Below are 12,979 nucleotides of genomic sequence, written 5' to 3'. Positions count from 1 at the left end.
TACCTCATGGTGATTGGTGATAGTAACTAGTATCTTTTGTTCTTTACTAAAATATTTTCTTTCTCTCTTACAGTTATAACATCAACATACAGATGGCTTATATGTTGGCTTCTGAAGGAGACACATGATAAGTACGAGTCAGAACTAGCCAAAGGTCTTTCAAAGTTCGAGGCCCGTGCGAGATCACAGGTGTACAAGTGGAGAGAGCTAACCAAGTCGTATGCTGAGTACTTAGCGATAATATTCTTCTTAGAGTCGATGGACAAAAAGGAAGATGGCTTGAAGCCAGTGCTGCACAAGCTGTTCTGTCTATACGGGCTCTGGTCGCTTGACCAGCATCTAGTTGAATTGTATCAGGGAGGATATTCACAGGTACGTTGTTGTGTAAATTATATATCTAAATATAATTATCATGCAGTTTGCTTTTTAAAGAGGTACAAACATATGGACCGGAAAATCGGGATTAATTGAGACAGAAAATTGTTCATAGTACCAATTCACCCCATTTTACAGTACTCAAAATTATTGAAATATTTGCCAGAAGTCTGCTTTAGCAATTTTTTTACATTCTTCAATATTTTAATAATATTATATCATCTAAACCTAACATAGATTTTAATCTTTTATTCAGTTTTTATAGTTTCAATGTGTTTACTTTACAGGGTGAATCACTAGCGCGATTATTACGCGACGCAATATTGGAGCTATGCACTGAGCTGAAGGGAGAGGTGGTCAGCATAGTGGACGCGCTCGCTCCCACCGACTTCGTGCTCAACTCCGTGCTCGGGAAGAGTGATGGAAAGGTAAGACTTTGTTTTATAGCTTGGAGTAATCTATGAAGAGTTCCTTTTTATTCTGTAGTGTACTATAGTCGACTTGCCATTAAATGAGTATTTTGCTGATGCAGCGGTTGATTAATAGAACATTTTGTTTAAGTCAACTTGTGAATGCTTAGGCTCGGTGTGCTCTCGCATTCGTTCAATATACTGAGATACAGCGGTAGTAGGCGTTAGGATGGGCATTAATAACACCTCTCTATCACTAACGCTATCTCGCAAGCGCCAAACCGATCATCTACTAGTGGACTATTATGACATAACATTTCATCCATAATTGTCCCACTACAGGCACTACACAAACCAGAATTGTGATTTTGTTATATTGTGTATATTTTGTATAAAAACAATCTTATGTTCTCATCCACAGCTGTACCAGAACATACAGAAGGCGTTCTTCAGCCACCCCGGTGCGTTCGAGCGCGCCCCCTGGTGGCGCGAGGTGGTGACACTGCCGCGCTCCAAGATATAATGCCACTCACTAGTTCATCTATATCTGTAAGCTATTACCAGTTCATTTGAGACGAATCCAGCTTGAGAATAAACTTTGAAAATGCATTAAAACTGTAGTAAGCGTTTTCAAAGAGCTAAAATGCCTTGATGTCTGTGTAATAAAAAGATTGAATTATTTTTGACAGCCGACGAAGGAGCTTACGGCAATCTTCTTTGTACTGTCTTATCATGATTGGGCAAGTTTATGAAAGAGAAAAATTACATAATAATTTTATGAAGCTAATTCTTCGATCTTATATTTTCTTTCTGAATATTTCTTTCGTGGATTCGTCTCGTGTATTAGTAATAAATAATTCGATGCGGTCGGAATGTTACTATGTTGAAATAACGATGCATTTAGCTTGCGTTTATCGTACAAAATATAATTCAGATAGTTTCTAATCGAGTTAGCGTATGACGGACTTAATCTATGGTGCGAGGGACATTTTTATGTGAATCCCTTACACAGTTGTTCATTTTAATTATCATGTGAATTAATATTTTTAATTATTGACGCGCTATGGGTGTCGAAATTGTTTAGAACTTGATATGTTTTGCAGTGCACATTGTTCCATTATCTTTCATGATTTTTGGGTTATACCCGGAGCGATTACAGGCTAGAAAAATGTACTGTGAGTACATTTAAGCTTAGTATTTGGGTGGAGAAAGAATGAAATATTGAGAAAACATTAGAAAAATGATTTTGTCCTATTAAAGTTTACTTTGTGCACTGTGAAAACGTGTTTTTATTAATAGATAACGCTATATTTGAAGCAATGTTACCTTGGTATAGTATTATATATTATTTTTTAATATTTTAACACTGCCCAGTGCTTTTAGGATAGATATTGTAATTATATTTCACAAGACACTATGTTATTTTTAACAAAACCCAACTTAACTAAATTAAAGATGATTCTCTTGAATTATAGGTGTGTTTTACAAAATATCTGCTAATGGTAGATTTATTCCGCGCGGGAATTGAAACTAAGTAAACCTATTCTGGATTATTTTATTTAAGGTTGGGTTTATGCTAAAAATAATGTCGATAAACTATTATCTTTATAAATCTGAGATCGCAGTCATTCTAATAGCGTTTATACAATTTATTTTACGGTAATAATTATATTTTGATAGTCGAATGTTGTTTTTTTATGATCATAGGGTTTTAATGTTCATGATGATATATTTTTTTATTATTTTTACTGTCCTTAGTTCATACGGCTTGGCGGACGGGCTTACTATATGAACGGATACATTTTAAATATCTTTAACTGTGAGATTCAATCGAAATTTTCGAGCATTTGAGTTTTAGGCGATATTTTTTAGGTTAGTCGATCTTGTATGTAGTATATTTATAATCTGTATTTTATTTATTTTTACGTTTCCTAGCCGTATGGATTTCACTCTAGTTTCGATAAGTTTTATGGATCACGTGGTTTTATTATTATTATTAAAATAAAATTATTTGTATCGATAACATAAACTTATAATTATGACCTCGGTATGAAATAGATTATTATTTATATGTATGTGTTCGGATTTAACGCGATTCTACTGAATGTACAGTCAGACATCGTATTTGGGATACTGGTAAGAAAATAAAGATTGAGTTTATATAAAGAAAGGAACCACTGATTGGCTACTGAGCTGTTTTATGGCTACAAGATACATAACTTTGGTAAAAAGTCAAGTGGTTACTTTGTCATACAATCTTATCTTACTAATTTTATAAATGCTATTGTTTGTCACTTCACGTGAATCACGTCAAATTGGCTGAAGGGATCGGGATAAAATTTGAACAGGGGTAGATCCATATTGCAAATATCCCATAACACATAGGATACTTTTTTATTCCACTGGAACACGGACAAAGCCGCTAGCACAAGCTATTCCTGCTGTCTCTGTACTTATTCAATCTTTAATTTCTTACCAATTTAATTCAACTTTGCTGTCTGTACTTTCAGTTACTGGAAGGTCAAGTTTACAGTACAAATTATGATTTATTGTGTGTAAATAATTTTGGCTGTCACTTTTGTTATTTTTTATCTACATTTTACTTTTTAACGAACAGGCCGGCCGGTTTTTAAACTTGGTGGTGAATGCGCTTGCGCATATTTTAACATTCTTTTAACTATAACCAATGTTGCAGTATTTAACATAATTTATAATAGATTGTTACATTCTGTAGTTAATATGAAAGTCATTATTAAATCTGTAGTTTTAAATAACATTTAAAATAAACTTTCATACCTCATGTTTGTGTTATTAACATTTCAAATAAATGTAAATAACTAGTAAAATCTAAAACTGTGTTATAGTATCTCATAATAATGGAATGTTATAATGTAACTAACGAGCTGAGTCGAAAATAATAAAGAGTGCAATTTTAATTGTAATTTCTTTTAATGTGTAATTTTTAAGTTTTATTTCGGCATTTTACAAAGCTCGTTATTAAAAATCTATCGTGTTTTAAAATGATGTTTTCTGTAAATAAATCTAATCGGCCAATGAATAAATTCTGTAGCAATTTGAACTAAATATTAGACAAACCTTACTTCTAGAAGTGCCTTCCTTCTGTAATAATCGTCGTGATGTTATGTAGATTGTGTAAGCTATTGTTTATATGGGACCGTTGATATTGTCAGATGTGGAATATAAGTGGAGTAAATATTATATATTTTGTTTTATTTTGTTTCAAAAATCCCCCAAAACATCTATCTGTGAGTTGAAAGTCTTGGCTACAATTACGACAGAAAAATAGTGTTATTACGAACAAAAAAGGTAATATTATGTTCGTACATCAGTTTCTTGAGTAGAGATTTAGTTTAGAAGGTAGATGCATATCGTCAGTCTAAGTACTCACGGAGCGAATTTCAGCAGCGCCCACCGCGGTAGCGGAACTGCAGTTTTATTTCCAAACTCACGAGACCGGTTGTTTGCGCGGTTTCACAGCCGCCGCGGTTGCGATTATCGCCCGCAAACGTGGCGGTCGATGATCGCAAGACTGACGGGCAGTTAACGATCAGTTGAAGTCCAGACCGCCATGGACACACATCAGAAACGATGGATTTCTGTACTTACTTCACAGAAGAATTAAAAAAAAGAACCTAAAGGTTCTGGGTGCCTCCATTTATTCAGGATAGAGATCGATATGGATTATTTGTTACCCTTAGGTACTAGTGAATTAAAGCAGGACGAAGAAAAATTCTTCAATTATTTTCGAATGTCCGTCCTTAGTTATTAAGAACTAGAAAAAAAAAATGGAAACTGCTCTTCAAAAACAACATACATGCGAGATCCTATATCACCGGAGGAAATGTTAGCAGTCACACAGTCATTGGTGCAAAATGGCGTTGTATTTCTGTACCCCGTCCCGTCGCCTCTAAGCTACTGCAATCGCCGGCCAATCGACCGCAGAGCGCGCGGGCGCAACCCGCCGAGGCTGCGGGTGACCGCGGCCCGCGCGATTCTATTCGTACGTAAACCGCGTTGTGAAATGTGCTTTAATTTTTGACATGTATATCTGCACTTTACGGAAGCTGCGGGCCCGCAATCGCGGCGGGCGCGGGTGAAAATCGCTCCGTGAGTTCTTAGCCCATATTGTACCGGTGGGCGCGGGTGCAGTCCCGCTGTCGCCGCGGTTTGCACCCGCGCGCTCTGCGGTCGGTCAGCGGGCGACCACTCTGATTTAACTCATTAATGATCTTTTGATCTGTTGCCATTGCGGCACGTGATGCCACTGTACAATGTATACCCACTTCACCATTTGTGTTAAGTCCCATGTAATAGAGGGTGAGCCTAATGCCATATACTGGACACAATTCTAAACTCCGTGCTACAAATCAGAAATGCTCAGTAATTCTTTGCCAGGCCCGGGAATCGAACCCGAGACCCCTTGCTCGGCAGTGGCTCTTGCGACCACTCGACCGACGAGGCAGTCTACCATAGAAAGGAAATTGAGAAATATTAATGCTTCTGTGTGGAAGAAACAAAATAAAAGTCCAATGTTGACAACATTATTTTTTATTGAAAAACACGTAGATGTTGAAAGTTTACGAACATACAAACTTCATTGCTATTTGCTATGTGAAGAGTTTCGATAGTGCGACACATTTACGTACGTTCAGTGCTTGTGAGGTCTAAACACATATTAGATTGACATTATTATTTTATTTCTATTTTAACCAAACATATTTCCTCATTCTTTTGAATACAAACCAAAGAAATCTGCACGAATTCCAAATCGATTATATTATTTTTATGATTCAATTACATTTTTTGTGTCGCAGATATGGCTGCCATTTAAAAGTCATGTACAATATTTTTAGCAACTTATTTAGTACTCAATCTTAAGTTTCTCGTAGAAATATTGCTAAAAATATCGCAAATAACTGTTTGTATTTTCATTAAATTAGTGTTTTCATAAAATAATTGTGACCATGCTATCAATAATGTTAAATAAGTAATCTAAATTCAACTTAAAATGTAAATTTTATCCTACAACCACGTGACAATGGATTTAATACAATTTAAGTTCCAAAATCCATGTAGACAAGAATCAATTTAGCTTGGCAAGTATTAAAAACGTTAAAACTCCATTGCCACAAACTCACTCGATGTTTCATAAATGCATCACCTTAATTTAAATATATACGCAAAGATTTAAAGATATATTTATTTATTCTTAAACTTATGAGTATGTATGGAACCCTCATCGACTCGAATATATAATTAAAAATCATATAGAGCTGGGTTTAGATGACTGTACTACCGAATGGACATACAACATTCGCTTAATTTACAGCAATCAGCTCACCCTAGTACTAGTTTACTTTACGTTGCCGACGCGAATGAACCAATCGATCAATACTCTTAGTATGAGTTTGCTTTACTATTTTGCCACAGGTTTATGATGATTACACTGATATACAGCAGTTATAATCATAATAGCAATCCCATTATACTAACTTCTATTGTATTCTACTTTTATGTTATGCCAGTAATCTAGCAGAATTGCACAGACGTCATCAGTACCCTTACTACCAGTTGGGTTTTGGTACGTTGAACGAAAACCAAATGATAGCGCGTTCGGCGCTTTGATTAGTTGGTTTATTCGAGCCGGTTAAGCAGAGCGCTATGCAACTTAGGTAATGTCATTCTAGCAGAATCTAAGGACATCTAGACCCAGCCTAAATATCAATTACAATAATAGCTCTATAACCGTCTTAGTACCAACCTCATTCCAGTCTTCAGTTTCGGTTGCTTCAATGAAAATGTTAAATACAAATGAAGGCACTATCAATGTTTACGTTGCTTGAAGATTCATTATTTGAGCAATTTATTATCATCGCTTGTATTGTTAGTATGTATTATTAAATGCGCTAAAATAATTAAATACATGTTTTAACGTGTTAAAGCCCATGATATTAGTAACGGCCGAAATAAATAACCGATCATTAATAATAAAATCTTTGGATAAAGATAGTTTGATATACTAAAAAATCACGGTTGACTTATGTAAATTAATGGAGAAAAGCACTACTAGTTTCGAGACACAGAGGGACTCTTCATGCAGTCTAACCAGTTGGTTGCGCGACGTCGCCGCGTCCGCGCACGCTGCTCATGATGAAGAGTCCAACCGTCAGTTTACATGACTAAACCGTGATTTTTAGTTAATTCAACTTATGTTAAAAATTGTCTATATAATTTCGGCCGTAAGAACAACTCGAGAAACAAACTTAGAACTTTATGTACAATAGCAGTTCTAGCAGACTACTAAATACTTAGTCAAAAGTCTTGTTCTTCGATTTGGTATCTAATTCATTCAACTTAGGTAATTTAATAAAATATATTTTTTATAATGTGTTAGTACTGATTTTGACTAATTAAGACTCCATCACAATTGCCTAACCCCTATCTATTCAACCCCCACCGAGCTTATCATTCCTACAAAAGTTTTTAATCCTTTCCATATAAAAAATTGTTTAGAAAAATTTCGATACATACAAAATGGGCGGGACCCCTTTAAATTCACATTCACTTGTAATTATTTAAGTACTTGTTCAATCACTAAGCGAGATCCAGCTACCGTTTACTTGTAAAATGTTATTCATTTTATTTTTTAAACTTTAATACACACTTGCGCATACGCATCGCATGCAAACCAAATCTATGGACTGGCCTTAAAGAGTTTTATTTTCTATAACTCTAGAGTGCATCCATTTCGGACATAATATATCTAAGAATGGCTTGTGACCAACGCCTAGTGATTAGTTAAAAGAGTGAATCGACGTAAAATTACAAGATTTATGTCCAAATATATAAACGCTACTCAATTTTAAGACTAGTTCTGTCTCTATTAATTCTATATAAAAAGACAGAGATAGTACGATATTCAAGTACAACTTAAAATTGAATAGCATTTGAGTATTCGGGCGTCAATCCTTCTAGACAGTTAGAAGGCATACAACCATACACTATCCATACTTAAATGAAAGAATTAAGCCTAAAATCTTGACTATTTACTATTTTACACTAAACAATTAAACTGAAGTGTTTTTATTCAATGAAAAAACGTACACAACACATAGTGTATTACCTAGAATCTCGTGAACGGTGTAGAGAAAGAGATGCACGATACACACTGTGACGTCATCACTATTAGAATAAACGCGTGCAAGTGAGATAGCATATCTCTATGACTCTCCCTATAGAAAAATGTTATATTGATTTCGATGTTATTTTCGCAAATATTATTATTTACTGTATTTACATATTATATGAGATTTGGAACACTACTCTATTAAAATTATAATTAAATAAATTATAATTTGTGAGCTATAGTCGGTGGACTGGTATGGCTCATGAATCAAAATGCATTTAGAGTTATCATACCATTACAAATAAAATTGAACATATTAACAATTCAATAAATAAAGAAAATGAAAATATAATTTACGTGATTTGATTATAGTATTTATAGCCTTTGTAATAAGATATCATTTTCTTTTTTCTTCTTAAAAAAAGACGTTGCCTCACACTAGGATTTTCTCCTGCGTCGTGGGTGCGTTTACAAACATACAAGTTCACATACTTATGATACCCAGACCCGAAACAACATTGGATCACACAAAGAATTACTCCGTGCGGGTATCAAACCCACTGCACGTTGTGTGCCAATCGAGCAATCCAATCGTGCAGTCAAAGATTGACGGTTGTTTCTTTTCTTGCTAAAATGATATTAATTTAATCACGTAAATAGAGTTCAAATTTGATTGTATTAGCTGTAAATAAGGATTGTTGTAATGTCTAATTTTATTTGACAATGGTAGTTCAATTATGAGTAATACAGTTACGACAATACTTATATTTGTTTCTTAATCTTTAGAAATGTCGGTTTCGTAAACTAAATAATGAATAACATTTATAATTAATCTTTCGACTTTCCAATGATCACTTGTTCCAATTTAAAATAGGCTTTATTCGCGTGTAATAAGACATGTTTTATGAAATCGACCCTCCTGGTTTACTTAAAGATATATTTTAATCTACGAAACGTGTTTTGAAGACAGTATTTTTATCAAGTTGCATACAAAGTATGTTGTATTCATATTTTAAATAATACTGAATGTGACTCTATAGAAGCTATTTCATAAATAATGAAGTTTTTGCGATAGTTATTTCAAAATGGCAAGTCAAGATTTGATTATTCCTGTTTATCAAAACTTTACAAATGAACAAAATACTAGCGCTTCTACACTACACTAAACAGTCCCACAATCGTTTAACCATTTTTATTATAAACTTTTCCATATTAATTAGAAAAACATCTAACATGTAAGAAATTGACGAGCTACTAAAGATTGCATTGTTAGCACACAGACATAACTAAATCAAATAATTATTAATCACAAATAAAAGAAAATTAAAGCATTTTTTCACAAACAAAATTTCCGTTAGCCATTTCTTTTTTTTAAAAAAGACGGTACCGTCTATTCTATTCCATTTTTAAATCATTTTAAAATTAGTATTAGATTCCACAACCAATCATAGAAATGTATGTTTCGTTCATCGCTTGCCATATTTAGCTGTTGTCGCTGTCAGAGACGGTGGAGCTGGTCATCCTGATGACAGGGTTCTGGTTGGAGTCGCTGGAGTCGCATTCCACCATCAGGATCTCGTCAGGAGTGTCGTTCCTGTCGGAATTACTCTCTGTATACGTCCCTGTTGGGGATTTGTCTTCAATAACAGCTTTGAGGTACGATTCCCTGTCCATCATATTCGTGTCCCTAGCTAAGGCGAGTACGTCTAAAGACATCATGCTTTTAGACTTCTCCGTCTTACTAATCGGTGGGTTACTGTGTTCATAGACCACATCCTTGCTTATAGATTTAGTCCTAGTTAGGTTGGTCTCAGTCTTCCAGCTGTCGCTCGGTGGATCGTTGTATTTCCCAGTATTCGTACTGGTAGAGGGCGCGCTAGAGTTCCTGGGAGAACTAGCGGTGAACTTGGACCTCTTCTGCTGATTATTTTCCTTCATCATCAGCAGCTGGTCGAGTTTGTTGATGGTCTCGTTTAGTTCCAGAGCCCACGCTTCGTCGGTTTCAATGTCTTTCTCTATGGGTTTGGAAGCGAGTTCTCTGACGCGCATCCTCAGTTCTTGGAGACTAGAATCTTCGTCTTTCTCGTGTTCAGCTTTCGCTGCGTCTTCGTCATGGATGGCGTCTCTTTCCGCGCCGACACCTGGTTCTCGAGGACCGACGGGTATAGAGTCCTTATCTGGTGGGTACTCGCCCCGTCTTCTGTGAATCTCTTCCGATATTTTCTCAAGGGCTTTAAGAGACTTTGAGTATCTGAACTTGGCGTCAGCTATAAGTCGTTGTAACTTCTCTATCTTCTCATTCTGTGTTTGCAGTTGTTCGTCGCACAGTTTCTTCTCTTCGAAGTAAACTCGTGACTTTATGATATTCCGTTTTAGATTCTCTTCTAATTGTGTCACCTGGAAATTGATTGTTATTATCATGTGTCATAGGAGTTATGTTCGGTTGATCGTTAGGATGTTGTGCCTCATTAATATTTACGATGATATATCGTTTTAATCGCTTCGTGGTAGGTATTTGGTTAGGAATTTTAATGTTGTGCGTGAATGGAATACATATTTTATTTGAGTACTTTGACTTCAACATCCATTGCTTTAGAGTTATATATTTCAGTTAAAGATGGATATATCTTTATATTTACCTTTTCCGCAGCTGCGATGTAGGCAGCTGCCTTCCTCTGATGTTCTCGTCCGCTCTCCGCTTTTCGCTTTTCAGCGTCCATGACCTAGAAACATAAGACACTACACTTAAGCAAAAGTTCTTCTTTAATTAAGTTTTTCGTAGAAATAGGACACTTCAATGGTATGTTCAATTAAAGATTAACAGTTCTAAGTTTCCCACAGGCTAATGAGCTCTATGAATGGTCCTATAATCCTGTCATGTCCTCACCTTGATGATGGCATGGTTGAGCACCTCCTGCCAGTTGCTGTCGAACTGCCACTCGTCCTGCTTGCTCACGAACCGCTGCTCAGCCAGCGTCACCGTCTCCTTGGCAGCGGCGTGCAGTTCTGGAAAAGAAATATTGTACTTCTAGAAAACTATCATTATTTTTTATTTCACAGCTCAATATAAGTCCTCCCACTTTTCTGGCATACTTTTAGATCTGAATCCGAACAACAAACCAAACCAGTCCGCACTGTGTGGCTATTGGGTCATTACAGACCTTGGCCAAGGTTCCTATTCCAATTCAGAGATATATTCGTAATAATAAAATAGACATAACTTTGGCTACAGGGCTATAGCCTATAACCTTCTTTTATAAATTGACTATCCAACACAAAAATAATTATCCAATTCGGACCTACCCGATTATTAATACAATACGTATAAGATACTAAACTAATATTTAAAAAATGACTACGTACAGGTAAATATAAATTACATTATGTATATTTATGTCAGTCAAATTAAATAAGCCACAAGGTCGTACGCTAGATCACTGTCCATCATGTCACATCATAGCTGAACACTATCTAATCACACGAGGCGCCAGTTGGCACAGAACTTGTATATTTTTTATCGCGGAATATTCCCGAGTTAGGTACTAAATGTACACAAATATATAGACTGTTTAACTGTCTGTCATGTAAGATACTTAGGATAGATATCGCCTGCGTTGAATCGAGAATTATAAAAAAAAAATACTTTTCTCTCTCTTGAATAAATTGAGGCAAAACTAACGTAACGTAACGTCACGCCTTCTATCCCCGAAGGGGTAGGCAGAAGTGCACCTACCTGCACATTACGGCACGTAATGCCAATTTACACCCACTTTACACCATGTATTATAAGTCCCATGTAATAAGGGGTGAGGCAAAAATACACACATCATAAAAATATCTACGATACTTATTTGCTCGTTAAAAAAAGAGCTATATGAACATAAAACTTTTTATGAGTTGCCGGAATCGGTTAAAACGCAGTACCGAATACCCATTGCCTCACAAATTACCAGCGAATTTTTTATACGGTTCTAAAACTAACAAATCCTGTACATACATGTACTATTATTTTTTATAAATCGTTTGATACGCCAGCTAACGTTACGGGTCATACATATGTATGAGTCGAACCAAATATTGTATGGACACGCCTCGCCAATCTAGCTTCGTTACGAATCAATTCCACAGTACATACATACGTACATAACTACGGTACATAGATGTGTGTTATTGTTATCGATAAGCTGTTTCCATAATAATAAATATTTAATTAAACTATATTTGTATATGCGTGCCTTAGTTGGTATTTGGTATGTTTATTATAAGCTGCCATTTCATCCGCCTCTTGCCAATTAATTAAATTCCATCGACATATTGATAATAGGCAGATGCTTGTTGTTTGTACTCATTGCAAACAAGATTGAAATGCATCAAACCATAACATAATATGAGTGTACCAGACAGATTGACTCCAATAACATAATTTTATACACTTGCATTGCTTGTTAACGGTTGTATGTTAATTTTGCTGCTTAATTATGAAGAATGTTTGAAAGTTTTGAACTTACCTACTTTAAAGACTCGCAGGCAGCGTGGAGATCTAATTGAGACGTACAAGATCTAGAGTGGATATTATGACATTAAAGATTTCAACTATTCTCATGTAATGAAAAACTCATCTTAGAGGCCACCTCAAGAAGCTTATACACATATAAGCTTTCCAAAAAGTAACCTTCATAGACAAAAGTGTGGTCAGAGCATGGAACAAGCTACCAGAAGATGTAATCACAGCACAGAATGTTAACCAATTCAAAAACATACATGACAGGCATATAAAATCGAAGTGAATTATAATAGAAAAATACGATACAGACACATATCAGTTGTAATAATAATCATTCAGGCAGGCAATATACTATAAAAACTACAAGGCTGATTTTGATGAAATTTCTCATAGGTACCAATGGGTACTACAGTACAAATTCTAACGACGCATATAGGCAGCTGTTGAATCTCGATACAACCGCCTGTAACGTGTGTAAAATTGAACATAATTGTATTAACTGATAACGTACTGATAAGCGGTTTCCTGTGAACACATGCCGGT

General features: G+C 35.4%; 2 protein-coding genes across 4 annotated transcripts in view; one reads left to right on the top strand and one right to left on the bottom strand.

Moving 5' to 3' along the window:
• LOC118266912 (peroxisomal acyl-coenzyme A oxidase 3) overlaps positions 1–4,004 on the top strand; it is a 34,910-nt gene extending 30,906 nt beyond the window's left edge. For both annotated transcript variants that reach the window (XM_035580556.2, XM_035580555.2), the window contains exons 12-14: positions 74–372; positions 663–803; positions 1,207–4,004. In XM_035580556.2, coding sequence (XP_035436449.1) covers positions 74–372; positions 663–803; positions 1,207–1,308 — 542 coding nt within the window. In that variant the 3' untranslated portion in view covers positions 1,309–4,004. The remainder of the gene's footprint in view (positions 1–73; positions 373–662; positions 804–1,206) is intronic.
• Positions 4,005–5,338: 1,334 nt separating this feature from the next.
• LOC118267283 (SH3 domain-binding protein 5 homolog) overlaps positions 5,339–12,979 on the bottom strand; it is a 28,651-nt gene continuing 21,010 nt past the window's right edge. For both annotated transcript variants that reach the window (XM_035581194.2, XM_050703051.1), the window contains 3 exons: positions 10,820–10,938; positions 10,572–10,655; positions 5,339–10,329 (listed from right to left, as the gene is read on the bottom strand). In XM_035581194.2, coding sequence (XP_035437087.1) covers positions 9,415–10,329; positions 10,572–10,655; positions 10,820–10,938 — 1,118 coding nt within the window. In that variant the 3' untranslated portion in view covers positions 5,339–9,414. The remainder of the gene's footprint in view (positions 10,330–10,571; positions 10,656–10,819; positions 10,939–12,979) is intronic.

The sequence above is a fragment of the Spodoptera frugiperda genome, chromosome 23 (genome assembly GCF_023101765.2).
Source record: "Spodoptera frugiperda isolate SF20-4 chromosome 23, AGI-APGP_CSIRO_Sfru_2.0, whole genome shotgun sequence".
In the NCBI taxonomy this organism is placed as follows: Eukaryota; Metazoa; Arthropoda; class Insecta; order Lepidoptera; family Noctuidae; genus Spodoptera; species Spodoptera frugiperda.
The sequence above is the reverse complement of the archived record's forward strand: the minus strand, read 5'-3'. Positions and strand labels throughout refer to the sequence as shown.